At 41.4% G+C, this 23,275-nt stretch overlaps 2 protein-coding genes across 3 annotated transcripts; both read right to left on the bottom strand.

Annotated features, from left to right (window-relative positions):
* Window positions 1–14: 14 nt before the first annotated feature.
* On the bottom strand, window positions 15–20,717 carry LOC311487116 (cytidine deaminase-like). 2 transcript variants are annotated; one of them, XM_084543241.1, is made up of 6 exons: window positions 20,681–20,717; window positions 4,616–4,674; window positions 2,164–2,280; window positions 1,349–1,460; window positions 1,207–1,264; window positions 15–252 (listed from the first exon to the last, which is right to left on the bottom strand). In XM_084543241.1, the coding sequence occupies exons 2-6, from the start codon at window positions 4,620–4,622 to the stop codon at window positions 139–141; spliced, it is 408 nt and encodes a 135-aa protein (XP_084399367.1). In that variant the 5' UTR covers window positions 4,623–4,674; window positions 20,681–20,717; the 3' UTR covers window positions 15–138. The 2 variants fall into 2 exon arrangements, with proteins under 2 accessions (XP_084399367.1, XP_084399366.1); XM_084543240.1 differs by lacking the exon at window positions 20,681–20,717 and having other exon boundaries at window positions 4,616–5,137.
* Window positions 18,306–23,275, bottom strand: LOC311491263 (uncharacterized protein; the record flags this gene model as incomplete). Its single annotated transcript, XM_084549163.1, has 8 exons — window positions 18,306–18,649; window positions 18,741–18,935; window positions 19,025–19,075; window positions 21,517–21,643; window positions 22,116–22,173; window positions 22,259–22,370; window positions 23,035–23,151; window positions 23,269–23,275. 8 exons carry the CDS (start codon window positions 23,273–23,275, stop codon window positions 18,432–18,434), a joined length of 885 nt encoding a protein of 294 aa, XP_084405289.1. The 3' UTR covers window positions 18,306–18,431.

Genomic DNA, 23,275 nt, shown 5'->3' with positions numbered 1-23,275 from the left:
GACATGATAAAATGTGCGATAAAAGCAAGCTTTATTGTGTATTTACGAGTAGTCTGACCCCAAATGCTATACAAGCAGCACAAAATCGAAAAACATCAGTGAAACCAACGTCATGCAAAAAATAAGGCTGAGGTTGCATCAGTGTTTTTCGAGGTGAGCTGGGGAAAAGGCTATAGGCAGCAGTTCAAGGAGACTGATTTCTTTGTAGGATCCGTCCGGCTTGGTCAAGTACACCGTCCAGTCTGATCCAAACTGTCAAGAGGGAGAGAGATGCAGAGCAGTCAACACACTTGCAGGTATAGCAAGGAGACTATCACTTCACACCCAGATATTTAGATGCTTCATAAGTTATTGTCACTATTCTTTTTGCATTCATTCTGTTAGCGACTGAACTTTATTGCCTAATGTGAACTGATTTCAAATGAAATCCTATTGAGCAATACAAAATATTTTGTTAATTATTTGATATTGATGTAAAAATTGACAAAATTGGATTTAAATTAATAATCCAAAAACAGAACATCCAGCTTGTGCATCGGTTCTTACTGTAGAATGTGAATTTACACCAGCTTGCTAAATATCCTTTAACCGTGAGGTTTATAGATCACGTTGACATGACCACGATGTCCCAGAACTATTGGTGTGGTTATAGATAAGTGTCATAAATAATCTGGAGTTTATTGTTTATTTTAAAAAGGATTCCCCCTGATCTAAGTTACTTAAAAGAAAAACATATTAATCGGGTTTATAATGCTTGAACTTTTGTCACTTTTATTTACCCTTCCAAAGCAGCCTCTCTCTACAAGGAAGCAGTAACATTTTACTGTACTAGCTAGTATCAATGTTTCACATGCCTGTAAAACACAATGACCACACAGCTACTGACTATAATATCAATAAAATGTATTTGACAGTTAGAGTAGATGCCAAAATGTTCTTCATATTATGTCATATGTATCTGTAATTCTGTTGGATTATTTTTTGTAGAGCAAATAAAAAAACTTCTTAATTCAGATTATTAGTGACAGATTGAAAGATTTTCACTGCCCATGTGCAGTATATTAAAAAAAAAATCATTTTTACGGACATAATTATTTTTAATTTCCGCAACAGAAATAAGATGATAGCTGGACACTTTATGTAGAGTATCGTACACTCATCGTATAATACTGATTGTCTCTGCAGCTCGTAAAAGAGACGTCTCACCTCCATAAGAACCTGTCGACACGCTCCACACGGCCCAACGAAGCTGTCTTTGACATCACTGCGCAGCAGAGGGGAGAGGGTGAAGGCGTAAGAAAATGTTGCGAGAGGAAACTCTTAATGTGTCACCACGGGAGTGTCTAACCATGTCACGGCGATGGCAGTGAACCGTTTGTGTCCCTCCACTACAGCCCTCTGGATGGCAGTCCGCTCAGCACACACCGTCAGACCGTAGGAGGCATTCTCCACATTGCAGCCTGAAAAAAATACACAAACGCTTCAGACTCTGGACTCCTTCGCTGTGGTCAAAGTAGTACTAAGATGATTTAAGACTCGTAATGAAAATGGTTTTCTGTGACTTTTGTCACTTTTGTGAGGTTTACACATTTAATGTTTTATGAGTTAACCCCTTCTTTCTTCTTCTCCTGGTAAAAAATATATAAATAGTAAGTTTGCATAATATATTACTTTTTTTTTTTTTTTTTTTAAATGGACACATATTTTTGGCACATATTTAAAAACAGATAAGCACTGTGAACATCTACTAAGAACACAATCAAGCCTAAAAACTGAAGATAACGTTTATCTGTGAACTATAAGTGCTATATACTGAAATAGTAATATAGCGCCAACAAGATGCACACAAAACAAGCATAGTTTGACATATTTTAGTTGCTGGATCATTAATACGAATGCATTAATGTGTGAGCATTACTATTGTTATTATTATTATGTGATGTGGTTGTTGTATTGAGGTTATAGTTTAGAATAGAATGTCCTTCATTGTCACTGCAGACCACAAGTTGCACAGTGCATAGAGATTTAAATAAAAGCAGCTAAATACTTGAGTAAATGTATGTTTGTTATTGTTATTAATGTATTTCAGTAGCCTTTCTTTTGTCTTGTAGTTGTGACGGATGAACCTGAAAGAGGAGAGAGAGGTCCCATGTTAGTTATTACCTGTGATTATAGCGCCATCTGCTGTTAGAATGGCAGCACCGACGGGGAACTGGCTGTATGGACAGTATGCCATGTCCCGGGCCTGCAGGCACTTTGAAACGAGCTCTTTCACTTTATCTGCCCAAAACAAAAAAACAGGATAGGTCAGTTAAACATTAGCATGCATTCATAACGAGACAATTTGTACGTTAATATTAATTAAACAGGTCTACATGCCACAGAGAGATGGACTTGCCTGCCATTGCAGATGAAGAATGCAAACCGGGAGGGTTTGATGGGAACTTCTGGATTATTTAACAGCTAGACTGTCATGTTACGAGCAAATGAATGACAGCCCTGTTATAGTGTTAAAACTGGTTTGGATTCGGGATGAACAGGTTCCCTGACCTGACAAGATAGAGGAGAGCTGGGCCCATGACAGCTGCACGCGCATTGTTTACCTTCAGCCCATTGGTTGGGAGGACGAAGCGTCATCGGCCTTTGCGGCACCGTCATAATAATAATAATAATCAATTTTATTTGTATTGCACTTTACATTTAAAGCAATCTCAAAGTGCTACAGGGCAAACAGTTTAAAAAATAATGTAAGTTAAAACAACCAGGGTCAAAAAAGGTAAGATTAAGGTTAAAAAAATAGAAGAAAGAAAAAAATACATTTTAGTTGTAGGCTTTTTTAAAAAGATATGTTTTTAAGTCCTTTTTAAAAGTATCTGTAGTCTGTGGGGCCCTCAGGTGGTCAGGGAGGGCATTCCACAGCCTGGGGGCAGCAGAAGCAAAGGCCCTATCACCCATGCTGCAGAGCTTAGTTCTGGGGGTTTGAATGGTGTTTGAGGTTGCAGACCAGGTGCATGAGGAAGTGTGGGGGGTGAGGAGTTCCTGTAGGTAAAGGTGGGCATGTCCATGAATGCACTGGTGAGTGAGGAGGGAGACCTTGTACTCAATCCTGAGTGGGACAGGGAGCCAGTGAAGGGACTTCAGAATGGGGGTGATGTGGTCATGCTTGCGCACCCTCATCAGGATCCTGGCAGCGCTGTTCTGAATGTACTGGAATCTCTGGATGCTCTTGCCAGAGATCCCAATGAGGAGTGCATTACAGTAGTCCAGCCTGGAGGAGACAAAGGCATGGACGAGCTTCTCTGCATCTGCTAGGGTGAGTGTTGGACGGAGTTTGGCGATGTTCTTGAGGTGGTAAAAAGCTGTCTTACAGAGGTGTTTGATGTGGGTGTCAAAGGTGAGTTGTGGGTCCATTTTAGCACCCAAGTTGGTGACAGATGTGGAGAGGGAGATGGTTTGGCCAGAGAAAGTGATATTGGTGATGGTAGAAGAGCGGAGCAGATGTGGTGTGCCAACCAGGATGGCCTCCGTTTTGGAACTGTTTAGCTGAAGAAAATTGAACCTCATCCACGCCTCTATCTCCTCCAGGCAGGTGGTCAGTGTGGAAGTTGGTAGGGGAGCAGAAGAAGTGGGGGTTGTCCTGAGGTAGAGCTGCATGTCGTCCGCATAGCAGTGAAATGTTATGCCATGTCTGCTAATAATATTGCCAAGGGGAAGCATGTAGAAGGAAAAGAGGGTGGGGCCCAGCACAGAGCCCTGAGGAACACCGCAGGTGACGTTGTGGGTGTGTGACTTGGCTTTGCCCAGGGCGACATACTCAGTTCTGTCGGTCAGGTAAGAGGTGAACCAGTTGTGAACATTTTCTGAGAGTCCAATGGTGCATTGCAGGTAACCAGATGGACATTTTTTAACGCGTTCTCGCGAGAAAAACAAACAAACAAAAAAACAGACTACCAGATTAACAAAAATCCCTAATCTAATCTAGTTGTGCTGCCTTAAAATGTTAAAATGTTAAGTTAAATAAGTTAATAATTGAGCAGGTTAAAAGTCTAAAAAGTCTATATTTCTTGGTTGTGAGAAACTGCGTCAGCTCTTTTCTTTGGTTTAGAGAAACCGCGTTGGTGTGAGCGCTCTTTCCTTTCATTTCCAGCTATGTTGTGCCGTGTTGTGTTTATCTGCTGCATGCGCCACTGAGTCGAGTTAGCTCAGAAGAGTAAAGCAGACGGCTTTGCGTGTACAGTGTTTAACAGTTGTATTTCTATCTGTAATAATTTTCAGTTTTACGGGAGAAAAAATAACAAAGAGGACTTCATTAAAGGACGAGAAAAGTCAAGCCTTGTTGTTTATTGAAGGACTTTCATTCGTTAGCTGCCTGTCTAGCTGTGCACAAGCATACGCACTGCAAGGGCAGTACACTAGTCATTAGTCATGCTTTAAAAAAAATAGCATGGATAGAACAGCACTAGAAATGACCAGCTCAACACTCAGTACACAGGAGTATCGATCTGCAATGTGCCACCTTATCAAAGGTCATGTTGTGACACAGTATTATTTGAGAGGCCTGTGTAAAACACCAAATTAAATGGTGAAAAATGTAAATATGAAAGAACAGACTTACCTGCCATTGTTCTGAACGGGCTTCCTCACTCTGAATGCGCCGTCAGATGACTTGACCACCTACTTAAAGAACTGTGACCAACGACTGGGGATTTCCAGAAGTCTAATGTTTTGGCTATGGAGAGGAGTGGTGGGCGGATCAATCCAAATATCAATAATATCGATACCAACGTTGGTATCGAGATTGATTGATACCAGTGTAATGAGATCGATACTTAAGTTTCAGTTTATCTCGTTTCATTAAAGAGGCGACCTGACTCTGTTTGTCTAAATGCCGCTGCTGTCACAGAGCAGAGCAGGCTCATTTTGCTCCTCATCCCCCTCACGTGTGTTTGTTGTACCGTCACGTACAACAAACTCCGTGGCGCCAGGTGACCGATCACCGCCCACCGCTACCAGCAGGCTCGGCCAGCAGCAACGCATTACAACGAGAGAAAGAGTAGGGCTGTTTGGTTATATTTTCGGGTCGAAAATGAAACGATAGGAAGTTGTACTATTTGTAAAATGGCTGTAAGATATAGTGTAACACAACAAACTTGTATAAGCAGATGGAAATTTTTAAGTGATCATTTTGTGTTGTTTCTTAACAAAAACTTTTATTGTGATAATAAAGTATTTTCTATTTACTTATAAACTTTCCTCAAGTTCTGTACTGGATTTTAACTGATTAATAATCCAAAAGGCAAATCACAAAAACACTTAAAATGTCATGAAAATTCATTCAGATTTAGATTGATGGTAGCCTAGAATCTAGACTGCCCCTAGCGGCAGCAAATTACATTTGCTTCCAGGGTCAGTCGAGTTGCTCTCCGTTGACTTGAGATTTCGAAAAATCCAAGATGTACCGGACCAATCACGAGTCGGTGGGCGGGCTTAACATGATGACGACTGACCTGCGAGAGAACTATGGCTGTCTCCTTGTTGAGCTTTACCAGAGCCCGTCTACGGAGAGCCTTCCCACTCTCTATTAAGTCCCATTGTAACGAATTTTGGTTGCAGTTCCACCAGATTTCCACTGGGGGCGATCGCCATGAGTGCAACATGAATGGGACTCTATGGAGCTAAACGGCCAAATGTGTCTCTTTCACCCGATTGTCGTTGAGAAATCTCAGATTTGATTGTAGGTTTTGCAAGTTCAACATGGGTTATAGGTCAAAAGTTGAATGAACGAGAACTTATGTCCTTTCGTTTTCTTACAGGTTGAGTTGTTGTTGCCCATAACACCCTAGCATTGTGCTAATGAACGCTGATTGGTCAGTGAAGGACTGATTACGACCAGATCCCGCTTGACGGCATCGTGGCATCCGAAACGGGACCAGAATGTTTTTTTTTGTGAAGAACTTTTTTTATTGAAGCATAGCGAATACAGCAACATCCGTACATTTTTTTCTTTTTTTTTGAGACATAATACCCCCCTCCCACCTCCCACCCCCCTGGCAGCATCCCTCCCTCCCCGGTCTCCCCTGGACGATTCAAACATCATCAAGTGTCAACAATACATTGTAGTAAGTGGTGTCCCTCTTGTTCACAACCCAAGAAGTTTATCCTTTATCTGTGTAGCTGCACCTAACCACATCTCCAAAGTGGAGGCTTTAGCATTATTAATCCGTGCCGTAGACAACTCAAGTAACACTATATCGTGAAAATAAATCAACCATTTCCTAGTACTAAGATCATGAGGTGGTAGCCATCTTTGCACTAGGATTTTTTTAGCAGCTGTGAGGCCGCTCAGCAATAGTTTACGTTGTTTCTCACTTATATGTATTTGAGAATCATCATTAAGGAGAAGTAAGATTGGATTGCATGTTATAGTAGTACCTAGTAATTCAGACAAGACTTTGGACACCCGGCCCCAAAAGGCCTGAACAGAGGGACATTCCCACATCATGTGTTTATAACATCCTATTGCGTTAAGTTGGCACATGGTACAGCTTGGACTTGGTATCAGTTTCATGCGAAACCTAGTGACAGGTGTATAATAGAGTCTGTGACACACTTTGAAGTGAATGAGTTGGTGATTTGGATTTTTGGAAGCTTGAAAAATGTTCTCCCATACATTGTTCCAGGAAATGTCGTCATCCTTCTGACCAAAGTCTCTCAGCCATGCTCTGATCATCAGTAGAGTCTCTTGCTGTCCGGATAGTTTGGAGTAGACTTTCGAAACAAAGCCCCTGCAGGGAAGGGAATTTATCCAATTTATCAGAGGATGTATGGGAAGTTTAGCCCTCAGTGGCACACCATGTGCCTTAAGTGCCGATCTTATTTGTAAATAATAAAAAAAAGAAGAGTCCTGCAGATCAAAGCGGTCCTTCAAATCCTGATAGCTAAGCATACCATTTCTATCATACAGGTCCCCGACAACATTAATACCTTTCAAAGACCATGGTTTAAAGTCCAGTGGCTTATTTCCAATCTGTACATTCACGTTGTGCCACAGAGGGGCATCACTGTGCCACTTTAAGTTCCCCTTCAGTTCTCTCTCAACTATCCTAAAATTTTTTATTGTGTTGGCAATAATGGGGCCATAGTGCAGCCTACAGTATTTATCTTTTATGCCAGAAAATAAAATGTCCTCCAATCTCCTCGGGTGAACTAGGTTTTTCTCTAAAGATTTCCATGAGACACATGAGCGACCGTCAAGCCAAGCCATGATAGGACGTAGCTGGAAGGATTGGTGGTATACTTTGAAATTTGGGAGGGCGAGCCCGCCCTGATCTTTGGGTCTCTGTAGAACAGAAAGCTTAAGTTTTGGATGGCCATTATTCCAAATATATCCACGTAACAATTTATCAATTTTAACCCAGTAGTCTGGAGAGGGAGAGAGTGGAATCATCATACTCAAGAAATTAACACGAGACAAGATATTCATTTTAACTACAGATATACGCGTCTGCAATGAGGCAGGTAGCCTGGTCCAGTTAGCAAGATCACGTTCAACTTCCTTAAGAATTCTTTCATAGTTGCTCTTCACTATTTTCTGGATGGAGGGGTGTATCTGTATACCCAAGTATGTAATTTGAGTTACTATAGGAATCCGGCTTGATATTTTGACTTTCTTAGCAGCTTCATTTAGCAACATCAGAGCTGATTTTGTCCAATTGATCATAAATCCTGACTGCTGTTTGAAATCCTCAAAAGCCACTAATAAAGAGTTAATAGAGTTTTCTATGTCTGTCATATAAATAAGGACGTCGTCCGCAAAGGCCGACAGGGTATGAGAAGTCTGTTTGATTTGGATAGGGGACATGACCGAATTTTGCCGAAGGTGCTGCGTAAACGGTTCGAGGGATAGAATGAACAGGCTCGGGGAGAGGCCGCAGCCCTGTCTCGTACCGCGGAAAATAGGAAAGGGTCTGGAGTTCAATCCGTTTGTGTTGACCATAGCCGAGGGGTTTGCATACAGAATTTGTATCATCTTAATAAAAGCTTCACCTAGTTGAAATTTTCGCAGTACTGCCCACAAATACTGCCACTCGACCCTGTCAAAAGCTTTGGCAGCATCAAGTGACAGAATAGCACACGGTGCCTGAAGCTGTTTAGATTCTTCTATTATATGCATTAAACGCCTAATGTTATCCGCAGCAAGACGGCCCTTCATGAACCCAGTTTGGTCGATGTGAATTAGTTTATCCATATAGCGCTCCAGGCGTAGTGCCAGCAATTTGGAGTAAATTTTTAGATCCGAATTTATCAGAGATACAGGTCTGTAGTTAGAGCATTGTAATGGGTCCTTGCCCTTCTTTGGTAACAATGAGATTAAAGCTACATTGGTGTGTTCATGAAAGGCACCTTTTTCTAAAGCAGTCTGGATGGAGTCCAGAAGAACCGGTCCGAGGAGGTCCCAGAAATGCAAGAGCACTTCAGGCGGAATCCCATCAGGGCCTGGAGATTTCCCTCTTAACATTTTACTCAGTGCAACTTTTAATTCCTGCAAAGTTATCAGGCGGCCCAGGTCTGCTGCCTCTTCTCCCTGTAGGGTGGGCAGATCCAACCCTTCCAGAAAATTATTACACACTTCTGGGTCAAAGCTATCAGACGACGTATATAAATCCTTGTAATATGCCTGAAAGGTGTTATTTATCTCTGCTGGATTAGAAACCAGGCCTTTAGTAGGGTGGTGTATTGAATCGATGGACGCTTTTGATTCACACTGTTTTAATTTTAGGGCCAAGAGCCTGCTGGGCTTACTTCCGTTGCAATAATAATTTTGCCTAGTTCTATGTATAATGAATTCCGCTCGTTTGCGTAATAAATCATTCAGCTCTTGTCTAACGACCTGTAACTCGTCATTAATTGTGTCAGAATAGTTTTGCTTTAGAGCCCTCTCCAGGCATAAACATTTCTCCTCCAACTCCTTAATCTTAAGATTCCTAAGCTTTTTCACATGTGATGCGTATGACGTTGTAAAATCCCGGATAAAACCCTTTGTCGCCATCCACACTAACCTAGCATCATCAACGGAGCCCATATTGTCTTGGAGAAATGTGGACAGTTTAGTTCTAAATTCAGAGACAAATGCAGTGTCATTTAAAAGAGAGGTGTTGAAACGCCATCTCTGAGATTTTTTGGATTTGAAACTGAGATCAATACTGAGAACTAATGGGTTGTGATCAGCCAGTGTGGCTGGGAGAAATTTAACAGGTGTTACACAATCCTTCAAACTACGTGACAGTAGAAAATAATCAATCCTTGAAAATGTTTTATGATATGCAGAGAAACAAGTGTAATCTTGACTACCGGGGTTTTGAAATCGCCAAACATCAAAAAAGTTCAAGTTGTTTATCATTGTATTCAGAGCCGTAGAGGCTGATTGCTGACTGTGTGTAAATGAGCTTGTAGATCTGTCTAAATCAAGGTTACAGACCGCATTCATGTCACCTCCTAGAACTATTTCATATTCTGTGAGTTTCAGTAATTCCTCTGTGAGGTCAGGATAGAAATTATCTTCAAAGACTGCTGGTGCATACACCGATACAAATGCAACCTTCGTATTGTAAATTGATGTGCACACATATGCTACTCGCCCACATTTATCGTTACTAGTCCCTTCAATTTTCACGGGTAAATTCCTCTTAAACATAATCATTACTCCTTTTGAGCTAGACCCACTGCTGGAGGAGGATATCACCATATATTGTTTATTTTGCATCCTTTGGACATCTCCTTGTTTTAAGTGGGATTCCTGAATTAGTACTATGTCTGCATTTGCTCGACGCATCAATTCCTGACATTTAACCCTCTTGATATTGACATTTAAGCCCCGGACATTTAGACTCAGAATAGTCAGTTTAACCATTATCAAAAATCACTGTAGTTATATTCCAGTTATACAACTTACTGTAAACCAAGTATCCAAGCATATGGTCCAGTAGGAGACCCACACCCACCCCATTGCTGCCATGCCCATACCCCAAAACCCGTGTTTCTGTGTAACTTGACCACTGCATAACGCAGCTCATTGAGACTCCAAAACTCGGTTGTATCCCACTTACAAACATAACTGACCTGGCAGGAATATAAGCAGTTGAAACAAAAATGTGAGGCCCACTATTGACAGACCCAGGCTACATGAAAAATAACTGAAATTGTCCCTCTGAAACATGAACATAACTGTGTGACAGGGTCCATATTCTCTCTTAGAAGCAGTAACTAGTAGTATAACCTGGGAGGGGACCAATAGCCCTCAATGTCACAATTAGTATGGGACAGATAGATGTCCATTGTAACCAGGACAGATCTTACGGTGAAATCCGGGTCATGAAAAACTCCTCGCCTTATCTTCAAGTGCCGGAACACTCCTGCTCCATCACTTCCCCGTGTTGATGGGCTGCTGCGCGCGTTGTCGAGACCCCATGCCGAGACCCTCGTAGAAACTCCTCTACTTCCTCCGGAGTAGTAAAGCTGCGTTGTTCGCCGCCCAGGGTGATCTTCAGAGTGGCAGGATAGATCATGAAGGATGGGATGCCCTTCTCGCGTAGATACTTCTGTACACCCACAAATGATTTCCGCCGCTGACTAGTATGGGCACTGTAGTCAGCATAGAAACGCAGCGACTTGCCAGCATCTTGTATGGGGGCAGTCTTGGACATCTCCCGGGCACCGTTCAGTATAGCGTTGCGGTCTCCGTGCCGAAGCAGCTTCAGTATCATGGTTTGCGGGATGCTCCCCTTCACATGCGGGCTGTAAATACGATGAGCTCTCTCTATCTCAACAACTCTGTTACCGAGCGAGGGTATCCACTTGGGAAGCATTTCTTGGAGAAAACTGGTTGCGTTGTCACCCTCTCGACCTGCAGTGATTCCTGTGATCCGAACGTTGTTTCTCCGGTTGTGGTCCTCTAACAGCGCGAGCTTCTGTTGAAACTTCTCGAGGCCGGTGGTGTTGTCTAATATCTGGCGTTTCATGGTCCGCGTATCTGTTTGGACCCTCTCAACTTTAGTCACCAAGCCCCGAACAACATCCATATGAGCGTCTAAGTCTTTCTGAAGTTTCTTGACAGAGTCGTCCACACTCCCCACTGCCTTGTTAATAGCACGAGTGACAACCATTTCCAACTGGTCGCGCTGTTTGGCTAGGGCTAATGAGATAGCCGCTTCCATGCTAACCTCGGTAGCTGCCGAGCTGTTAGCATCCTGTTGCTTACGCTTAGCCGGGGGGATTTTGGTCGGCGAGTTAAACAATTTCTGTTGGCTTGACATCTTATATGGCTCTCACTACCAAATATAACACCGCCGAGGACTTAGAGATCAAATTAACAGTAAAAATGGGGATACCGAACGAGAGCTCTAGAGTCTTCCGACCATTGCGCTTGCCGGTCACGTGACCTCTCAAACGGGACCAGAATGTTAAGGCGGACTTTTTCGCCCAAGTTTTTTTTTTTTTCGGCCCGGTCTTTTAAAACAACAAAACAGAAACTCTTCTAGCACGATTATTTACCCGTGTCAGCTGTGTTGTCCATGCCTCGAGAGAAAAGAAAGTGCAGAGCGCGAAAGCACCAAAGCAGTGACTGAAGGATTGCCGTAAAGCAGTATCTGGTCGTACGATGTGTATGACGTCATTGACATTTTAAAATACTTTTTAAAGCAAATAAGTGACTCTAAAAAATCTAACACCCAGCAATGTGTAATTTCTTTGCATCTCCTTTCAAATACAATATTCAAATTACTGCACAAAAAATTATATCCTGAGAAAAGTGGATTTTGAGGGGTATTGCTCCATAGACCGCCATTCATTCTGCACTCGTCCTGAGAGCGCCCTCATATGGAACCAGAGTGGTACTGCAACCAGTTCAGAAGCCGGAAGTTCAGTGAGAGTGGAACTTCTCCCCATATTAGACGTTCTCTGGCTTTACCGTCTTCTTCCAGGGCGAAGGCAGAAGCATCAAACGAGGTGAAAATCATTATAAATCGGGTCATGTCGAGAACTGTAGTTACACGAAGGGAGTTTTGGTCGGTTCTGTACACGCCAGCATGCGGGACTTGTAGTTCGTTTAATTACGTATTTTCCATAGCGTTTTACTTAACTATCTTGCGACAAACTGTGACATTCTTGACATGTAAAATCCTTTTTTATTCTGAAAAACAATATATGTATAATCCAAGGCACAAGTCGATCGGGACCAGAAAAAAAAAATTTATCTTTCGCCATAGACTGCCGTTCATATTTTTTCGAAAGATAGGTCCCATGGAGGCAATCGGAAGGGGCGGGACTTCGGCTCTGGTTTTGGCTTGTGGCTAGCACCAGAGAGTAGGCTCGTTCGAGATGTCTGCACCTGTCTGAGGCTTAGGTGCATACGTCAACGTGATCTTACGCCGACTGTAGGGGTGGAGCATAAAACGGCTGCAGACAAGTCGGACACGGTCAACTTTGTGTAAACAATGGCGGATCTCGCGGTGTTTGCATTCGTTGTTGCCGACGAAATAGAAGCTTTGGAGTTACCGGAATTTATACCCGTGTTACAACAAGCATGCTGTATGCAAAGGATTGTGAATAGCAGCAAATCTACTGAATAAGGATTAAGTAGCATAGTGCTTTGGTCTCCAATCTTGGCGAAAATGAACTGCTGATTTGGCTACTTATTTGAATATTTACTTTTACACCCAAAGTCGTTTAGCACCTGTAACTCAACCATGAAACGAATTCACAGAAAGATATTGAGATGAAGATTAAATGCCATTTGTTTTCATTTTTGGACAGACAGGTGTGAAGAAGAACCCCAAAAATCTACTAACCGTTAACAAGATTTGAACTACGGACGGCCGATCGCCAGACTGACGTGTTACCCACTAAACCAATTTAGGATGATACTGAAGAAGCAGTACTACGATATAAATAAAGGATAATGGACGACACTTCTACAAATTGAATGCACGCGTTCTAGATGGTAAAACGGCCCAACGCGAAGCCTTAGAATGTAACCTGCGTGATTCAGCTCTGCACACGCCCGGACTCGAGCCAGCAGCACCTCGGATTGGGAGGCGAGCGTGCTGACAGTTGAGCCAATAGCCCAGGCTATTTTTTATCGGATAGTCTAATGGAGTGAAGTCCATTATCCCACTTATTCTACTGTTACCAACATGTTAAAAATGCCTTTTTACTGTTTAATCAAAGAAATGAACACTGCATTGAACTGCAGTCAGATGTAGGCTACAACGTTTTCGGTAGGCCAGCCTACCATTGTTGCAGAAATCACATATAAGAAGGTATCCCTTCGATTTCTGTTCAGCTTACCGTTTATTTTAAAAAGGATTCCCCCTGATCTAAGCTACATAAAAGAAAAACATATTTTTATAATGCTTCAGAATGACACTTTTATTTACCCTTTGTCACGATCTGGCTCATAAACCATGACAAAATAACAAAGAAACACAGTTAAACATAAAGGTGAACTAATTTAAACAAACCAACAGAACCTATAAGAATGAATGAGATTTGAGTTTGAGGATCAGTGTGTCTGTTGATGGATGCATGATGTATGTGCATTGTTGATGGGTGTTAAAACAAACAGGCCAAAGCCAACACAACCAAAACCCATGTTGGAGTCAAGGTGGAAGATGAAAGAGAGAGGATCGTGACTGCCAGGTTTTATAAGCTCAGGGAGACTGGCCAGGTGCTCCAATTGCTCCAAATTAGACCCACCCACTAAGGTACCTGCAGAAACAGACAAGACAAGGGGGAAAACACAAAACAGGCCCTAGTGGCAGGTGGCCTTCACACCCCCCTCCATAAGAAGGGATTCCAATCCCGGAATCCAATCAAAATACATAATGAGAACATTACAGAATACCCCCAGGAACCAACTAAAGTATATACAACTATAACATTTAGAAAAATGTTCTATATTTATTTGCCCTCTATAGGCTATATGTTTATACACTTTTTTCAATCATACGACCAACTGACCTGATGCGCTTATTTACCTCTAGCACTCGTCACACCCTCCCCCTCAGCAACCTGGTACCTAAGGAAGCGCTTTAAGAGAGGAAAGGGAAAAAAAACAAGGACATAAGGAAATAAACATGTATCAGCAACTAAATTAAACATTGGAAAGTTAGTGATGAGGTGCTCTTGACAACGTGTCTGCCACGACGTTGTCGGAGCCCTTAATGTACTGAATGTCTAACCAGTATGATTGTAATAGCAAGGACCAACGGATTAATCTCTGATTTGGACACTTCAGAGAGTTGAGAAAAGTTAAAGGGTTGTGGTCAGCGTAGACTGGAAAGTAGTTAGTTAGGTTACAACGTTACCATCAATTAAAAGTAATCCGTTACGTTACAGCGTTACCTATATAAAAGTAACGCAATAAAGTACTCATGCGTTACCAAAAATTAAAAGCCGTTTGCAGCGCCTTGCACATGCTGCAACTCAGAGACACACAGCCTCCTTTAAATGCACCGAGAAGTCCCAAAAATGAATAACGTCATTCATCCAACCAAATTAACTCTGCAGGATAACAATACCAGGGTGATAGAGTGGTGCTTGGATACAAGATTATTTTTTTTTTTTATAAATTGGAAGTGGAATTTTTTGCGGTCGACAGAAGCTTTTCACCAACGCAGAGTGTGCATTTTACCGTTATGTTGTTCTTGTCCTTTTCGCTGGTGAATTGAAAATAATGTGCGTACTTCCACGATTCAAAAGCTGTCCTCTCTGCCATCTTGCTGGCGGTTCGAAAACACACACACGTAACGCAGGTCAGCAGGGCACAGACGCATCATCACAGCGCTGCACCTCCGCTGACACATCCGCAGGTGGCACAGTACTGTCCGACACAAAGCAGGCTGTAGTCGGAATTTTTCTTTCCTTATCCGGAGAAATTCTTAAAGTAACGGATTACTTTTTTAAAAACATAACGAAGTTACTGATTACTTAACGCACGAAACTAATGCGTTACGTTACAAGTTACACGAAAAAAGTAATTAGAGTACTCCAACGCGTTACCCACAACACTGGTGTAGACCACCACAGGCACAACACCAGACCCCACATACACATTAAAATGTGTCAAAGCCCACACCAAGGGTAGCGCTTCTTTCTCGATGGTCAAGTAATTTAGCTGGTAAGAATTAAACTTCCTGGAAAAGAAGCTAACAGGCTTCGCAACACTAATGTCATTTTTCTGCTGAGCCAAACCACCCACGCGTTCGTGGCAGGAGGTTCCTCCCCACCAGCAGTTAACACACCCATTTCACTTAACCTAGCCTTCAAAATGCATTTTACAGTGTCCTTTAACCTTTTATCAGATATCTCAATCTCATAATGGTCCGCAATCTTTAACTGTTCTTTTGTGCACCTATCCAAAACCTCTTCGGTTGGAGCTTTAACATTCATTCATTCATTTTCTATACCCGTTTAGTCCTGTTAAGGGTCCCGGGGGTCTGCTGGAGCCTATCCCAGCTGTCATCGGGCGAGAGGCAGGGGTACACCCTGGACAGGTCGCCAGTCCATCGCAGGGCCAACACAGAGACAGACAACCATTCACACTCACACGCACACCTACGGCCAATTTAGAGTCACCAATTAACCTAATGAGCATGTCTTTGGGGGGAGGAAGCCGGAGTACCCGGAGAGAACCCACGCAGACAAAGGGAGAACATGCAAACTCCACACAGAAAGGCCAGCCAGCCCATGGATTCGAACCGGTGACCTTCTTGCTGTGAGGCATCAGTGCTAACCACCTTTCCACTGTGCCGCCGGAGCTTTAACAAATTCAGCCAATTCAGCCATGGTACACACACAAGAGAAAAACCCAGAGTTACTTCTCACAAACAAGACAAAGTGAGTGAGCCAGGTGAACACACAAGGCCACCATTTATTCCGACTCTTGTAGTTTATTCGTTGTTTGGTGAATATCTAACTTGGTTTTATTTGAGCTATGAGTAGTTACATCACTACTTATTATTTAAGAAACCTGTGTAATATTTAAAATATGATTTGCTTTGTTTTGCCGCACTCCACCTAAATCACCCGTCACAGTTTAGATTCAACCATCTGAGAAATGTGGCTTTCAGTGGGATCATACATCACCTGTCCCACTAATGCAAAACTAACATTGGCAGAGAACCGCTCCCAAGTCAAAAAAATTAAACTTGACCAAACAAGCTCATCATTCAAATCAGGATCAGACGTGGAAAAAACTACAGTATGAAGTCAACTGTAATGCTTCAGGGCATCTAGTTTTAATGCACATCTTTGTGTCCACGCAGGAAATGTGTTCCAAAAAAAAAAAAAAAAAAAAAAATAAGATTAAGTTGATACGTCGTTGAAGTCTTCCTGAGGTAAAAATACCAATACATACATGGATTAACAAATATATATTTTTTAAAAATGTCCTGGGAAAGGCCTGATCTGTTGTGTTTCTATATGCCATAGACTTTAACAGTTGTCCAAAACTGTTGAGATGTTTGTTCATTTAAAGGTGAACATGGGCAATGTAGCTTTTTGTGAGTTGAAATAGTAAACTGAAATAGTGCCCTCTGATGCAGCATTTATTTACTCCTGGGTGAACAACATGTGTTAAAAACTACATAGTCAAGCTTTTATAAAAAAGTTTTCTTGCATTTACTTTGATTCAAAACAGATTACACAACAAAAACAGAGATATACAGTATAGATTGACATTTACAGCTTAGATTCCTAGAAGATACAGTGGGGAAAATAAGTATTTGATACACCGCCGATTTTGCAAGTTTCCCCCCTGATAAAGAATGGAGAAGTCTGTAATTTTCATCATAGGTACAGTTCAACTGTGAGACAGAATCTAAAACAAAAATCCAGAAAATCACATTGTATGATTTTTAAATAATTAATTTGCAAATATATTACATCAAATAATATAATACAATCAAATACACTAGAAAAACAGAACTTAATATTTAGTACAGATCCAATTACAGAGATCAAACGTTTCCTATAGTTCTTGACCAGGTTTGCACACACTGCAGCAGGGATTTTGGCCCACTCCTACAAACAGATCTCCTCCAGATCTTTCAGGTTTCGAGGCTGTAGCTGGGCAACACGGAGTTTCATCTCCCTCCAAAGATTTTCTATTGGGTTTAAGTCTAGAGACTGGCTAAGCCACTCCAGGACCTTTAAATGCTTCTTACGGAGCCACTCCTTAGTTGCCATGGCTGTGTGTTTCAGGCTCATGCTGGAAGACCCAGCCACGACCCATCTTCAATGCTCTTACTGAGGGAAGGAGGTTGTTGCCCAAAATCTCGCAATACATGGCCCCATCCATCCTCTCCTCAATACGGTGCACTCGTCCTGATCCCTTTGCAGAAAAGTACCCCCAAAGCATTATGTTTCTACCCCCATGCTTCACAGTTGGGATGGTGTTCATGGGATTGTACTCATCCTTCTTCTTCCTCCAAACACTGCAAGTGAAGTTTATACCAAAAAGTTCACCTTTGGTGTCATCTGACCACATGGCCTTTTCCCATGCCTCCTCTGGATCATCCAGATGGCCATTGGCAAACTTCAGACGGGCCTGGACATGTGCTGACTTGAGCAGGGGGACCTTGCATGTGCTGCAGGATTTTAATCCATGGCTGCGTACTGTGTTACTAATGGTAACCATTGAGACTGTGGTCCCAGCTCTCTTCAGGTCATAGACCAGGCCCTCCCATGTAGTTCTGGGAAGATCCCTCACCTTTCTCATGATCATTGACACTCCACGAGGTGAGATCTTGCATGGAGCCCCAGTCTGAGGGAGATTGACAGTCATCTTGAGTCTCTCCCATTTTCTAATAATTGCACCAACAGTTGTTGCCTTCTCACCAAGCTGCTTGCCCATTGTCCTGTAACCTATCCCAGCCTTGTGAAGGTCTACAATTTTGTCTCTGGTGTCCTTAGACAGCTCTATGGTCTTGGTCATGGTCTTGGCCATGGTGGAGCGGTTGGAGTGTGATGGACAGGTGTCTTTTATACAGATAACGAGTTCAAACTGGTGCAATTAATACAGGTAATGAGTGGAGGATAGGAGGGCTTCTCAGAGACCAACTAACAGGTCTGTGAGAGCCAGAATCCATGCTGGTTGGTAGGTGATCAAATACTTATTTCATGCAATAAAATAGAAATTAATTATTTAAAAATCATACAATGTGATTTTATGGATTTTTATTTTAGATTCTGTCTCTCGCAGTCGAAGTGTACCTATGATGAAAATTACAGACCTCTCCATTCTTTATAAGGGGGGAATCTTGCAAAATCGGCGGTGTATCAAATACTTATTTTTCACACTGTAATAAAGCCACAATTTCACAGTACAATAAAGCTATAAACTTGATCATATTAGTCATTGCTTCATCAGTGTCTCAGACTTGTGCATAAAAGTCTGTGTTCGATGGCATAGGAGTCATCTCCACATAGAACAGGATTCCTTTGAGGAATTTGGCAAAGAGGGCTCCAAGCCCAAATGTCTCAAAAATGGCATTCCAGAAAGCAAATGTGTACAAAGTCTTATTACAGTAAAGGCCGTCTGCAGCGGTAGGATCATAGTTTGGCTGGTACACTGAGAAGACCCACACATCACCTACAAGGGAGAAGAACATTTAGCAAGTTAATTAGTGGCTCTTTGCGTAGTTTATAAGAATGATACAGGATCTTAGCAGTGAAAGTCTTACCCAGTAGGATCCATATCAAAACAAACAGGCCTAATAAACAATACAGGCAGGCTTTATAACCCCTGGGATTCTCCTGTGGCTGAGTATTACAGGGTAAGGTCACAAATCGTATATTGATCAGAGGTATCAAAGCCAACCCTAACAGATAGTTGGGGATGTTGGGCTGCTGAGGACAGTCTTTGAAATACACAACACCTGCAAAGAGACGGTGGGTTAAGAAAGACTTGCTGATTACTGAAAGACAATGCATTAAGATATGTTCAAAAAAGAAGGAGTGTACTCACCGAAGATGATTCGTGAGACTGTAAGCAAACAGCCCAGAGCTACAACTCCAACTAGAAGTGTACAATGGACAAAAAGTTTTACTTTGATAATATGTTATGGATGATGCATTTTCAGCCACATATGTAACATTAAAAAAATTTAAATTAACTTTTTATGAAAAGTTCTATGCAAATACAAGTTATAATAATATCACATTAAATAAATATGTTTTATCCTAATAAAGAATAAAACAAAACTAACTTAATGCCTGCTGATGATGGTATCTGCCTGATCATCATTATTTTTATTCAAAGTTCCCATGAAATGGCTGGAGGAGTGCTATTTCTTTTTTTTTTTTTTTTTTTTTTTTTTTTCTTTTTTTTTTCAAGAAGCAAGGGAACCCCTGTTCTTCTGGAAAAGCCCAATTTTGCTGATTGGTTAGCTGGTCAAGCCCCGCCCACCAATCTGCATCAGCTATAACCAGGGAAGCCAGCTATTAGCGAGGACAGTCCGGAGGAAAACCTGGTTTGTATTGACAAGGACTTCTTGCCACCTCTGTCAGCTATGCCTGCAGATGTTACTGAGGTGCTGGAAACCAGCAGTGCTGCTGCTGAAGGAGACGCGCAGGCAGAAGGAGAGACATCAAAATTTGAGGCAGCTTTCATTGGATGCAAAGTTAGTACATGCCCCCAAGTACAGGATGAGTCATCAACCTTTTGTATCGTTTCCAGAAAATGATAAACTATAAAGAATACACACAAAACCACTTTTTGTTGTTGTTTCAGGCTAGATACTGGGGCATAGATGTCATACAGCACAAGACATGTAATTTAAAAACATTAAAACATCTAATTTGATTTCATGGGGACATTAGTGCTCATGGAGGTTACTGTTTTCAGGGTTGTTTAGTTGTTGATGAATGAGCACAGGATACACAATACAGTTCAACATCACCAAACGTTACAACCTCGACAATCATCCAGCCTCTAAAAAACATCTAAACAAAGCTTAACATTCTAACCTTCATGCAGGTTGATTTAATGTAGGTAATTTCTGTTGGAAATGACTTGATTAATCTGCGATTATTATGTAAATATACAGTATATTCACCTGATACTCTTGGGGCTGTGGGCGGTGGTGGTCGGACGTGAAACTTCCAAACTGCACCCAAAGTTATTGCCACAGGGCGGCCTGCAGATGGGGCTAAAGAGCAATTGTAGATACAGCCTCACTCTTCATTTATTGATTTCACATCCAAGAGTGAAACTAAAAGAAAAAGTTTCTGGTGACGCTTAAAGTTAAATAGTCGTCTGATAAATAATGTACTATCCTGGAGTTATTTGGATGGTTATATTTGAGATATTAATATAAAATAAAAGCCACATTATACATTGAACAATGTAAAGTGATTACACATATTTTGCTAATCACATACAGGCCAAATCATCAAAAAAGAAATGACTATAGTGCAGCTCAACACTCCTCAGTACACAGGAGTATCGATCTGCAATGTGCCACCTTATAAAAGGTCATGTTGTGACACAGTATTATTTGAGAGACCTGTGTAAAACACCAAATTAAATGGTGAAAAATGTAAATATGAAAGAACAGACCTACCTGCCATTGTTCTGAACGGGCTTCCTCTCTCTGAATGCGCTGTCAGATGACTTGACCACTGTACTTAAAGAACTTTGACCAATGACTGGGGATTTCCAGCAGTCTAATGTTTTGGCTTGTGGCTAGCACCAAACCTGAGATAGCGCGTTGCGTCATCACATCAGCATGTCAACAATAGGGGGACAGTAAAAGCAAAAGATGCTGTATGTGGTTTTTAGTGAGCAAGAACATAGCTGAATAAGTACAGGTAAGTTTACCCACAAAATGAGGATTAAAAAGCTATTTAACTATGTAAATTCATTCGTCTAGCGCAACCTCTTAAGAGGTACACGGCAGCAGTGCCATACGGCAAAACATCAAAGCGATATAAAGAAATAACGGATGCAGTTCAGCACAGTTGAGAAGTCTGGGTAGAATAGGTTAAAAAACCGAATCAATTATTATCGATATCAACTTATATTTAAGACTTATATCGTGATACATTTTTCAGCCATATCGACCAGCCCTACTTTGACATGACCTCGATGTCCCAGAACTATTGGTGTGGTTATAGATGAGTGTTATAAATAATCTGGAGCTTACCGTTTATTTTAAAAAGGATTCCCCCTGATCTAAGCTACTTAAAAGAAAAACACATTAATCGGGTTTATAATGCTTCAAAATGACACTTTTATTTAACCTTTGTCACGATCTGGCTCATAAACCATGACAAAATAACAAAGAAACACAGTTAAACATAAAGGTGAACTAATTTATTTAAACAGACCAACAGAACCTATAAGAATGAATGAGATTTGATTTTGAGGATCAGTGTGTCTGTTGATGGATGCATGATAGTGTATGTGCATTGTTGATGGGTGTTAAAACAAAACAAACAGGCCAAAGCCAACACAACCAAAACCCATGTTGGAGTTCAGGTGGAAGATGAGAGAGAGAGGATTGTGACTGCCAGGTTTTACAAGCTCAGGGAGACTGGCCAGGTGCTCCCAATTGCTCCAAATTAGACCCGCCCACTGAGGTACCTGCAGAAACAGACAAGACAAGGGGAAAACACAAAACAGGCCCTAGTGGCAGGTGGTCGTCACACCTTCCAAAGCAGCCTCTCTCTGCAAGGAAGTACTAACATTTTACTGTACTAGCTAGTATCAATGTTTAACATGCCTGTAAAACACACTGACCACACAGCTACTGACTGTAATATCAATAAAATGTATTTGACAGTTAGAGTAGATGCCAAAATGTTCTTCATATTATGTCATATGTATCTGTAAGATTATTTTTTGTAGAGCAAACAAAAAACTTCTTAATTCAGATTATTAGTGACAGATTGAAAGATTTTCACTGCCCATGTGCAGTATATAAAAAAATAATTTTTCCCGACAGAATTATTTTTAATTTCAGCAACAGAAATAAGATGATAGCTGGACACTAGAGTATCGCATACTCATCGTATAATACTGATTGTCTCTGCAGCTCGTAAAAGAGACGTCTCACCTCCATAAGAACCTGTCGACACGCTCCACACGGCCCAACGAAGCTGTCTTTGACATCACTGCGCAGCAGAGGAGAGAGGGTGAAGGTGTAAGAAAATGTTGCGAGAGGAAACTCTTAATGTGTCACCACGGCGAGTGTCTAACCATGTCACGGCGATGGCAGTGAACCGTTTGTGTCCCTCCACTACAGCCCTCTGGATGGCAGTCCGCTCAGCACACACTGTCAGACCGTAGGAGGCATTCTCCACATTGCAGCCTGAAAAAAATACACAAACGCTTCAGAGTCTGGACTCCTTCGCTGTGGTCAAAGTAGTACTCAGATCATTTAAGACTTTTGTCACTTCTGTGAGGTTTACACATTTAACCTTTTATGAGTTAACCCCTTCTTTCTTCTTCTCCTGGTAAAAAATAAATAAATAGTAAGTTTGCATAATATATTACTTTTTTTTAAATGAACACATATTTTTGGCACATATTTAAAAACTGATAAGCACTGTGAACATCTACTAAGAACACAATCAAGCCTAAAAACTGAAGATAACGTTTATCTGTAAACTATAAGTGCTATATACTGAAATAGTAATATAGTGCCAAAAAGATGCACACAAAACAAGAGTAGTTTGACATATTTTAGTTGCTGGATCATTAATACGAATGCATTAATGTGTGAGCATTACTATTGTTATTATTATTATGTGATGTGGTTGTTGTATTGAGGTTATAGTTTAGAACAGAATGTCCTTCATTGTCATTGCAGACCACAAGATGCACAGTGCATCGAGATTTAAATAAAAGCAGCTAAATACTTGAGTAAATGTATGTTTGTTATTGTTATTAATGTATTTCAGTAGCCTTTCTTTTGTCTTGTAGTTGTGACGGATGAACCTGAAAGAGGAGAGAGGTCCCATGTTAGTTATTACCTGTGATTATAGCGCCATCTGCTGTTAGAATGGCAGCACCGACGGGGAACTGGCTGTATGGACAGTATGCCATGTCCCGGGCCTGCAGGCACTTTGAAACGAGCTCTTTCACTTTATCTGCCCAAAACAGAAAACAGGATAGGTCAGTTTAACATTAGCATGCATTCATAACGAGACAATTTGTACGTTAATATTAATTAAACAGGTCTACATGCCACAGAGAGATGGACTTGCCTGCCAT

Source organism: Chelon labrosus (genome assembly GCF_963514085.1).
Source record: "Chelon labrosus genome assembly, chromosome: 1".
In the NCBI taxonomy this organism is placed as follows: Eukaryota; Metazoa; Chordata; class Actinopteri; order Mugiliformes; family Mugilidae; genus Chelon; species Chelon labrosus.
This window is presented reverse-complemented; position numbering and strand designations above follow the sequence as displayed.

Coding starts and splice junctions, on each gene's coding strand:
- LOC311487116 (XM_084543241.1), bottom strand. Junction 1,461..2,163: donor AGATGGCGCTATAATCACAG/GTAATAACTAAC, acceptor TATTTTTTTCAG/GCTGCAATGTGGAGAATGCC. Junction 253..1,206: donor GTCGACAGGTTCTTATGGAG/GTGAGACGTCTC, acceptor CCCTCTTGACAG/TTTGGATCAGACTGGACGGT.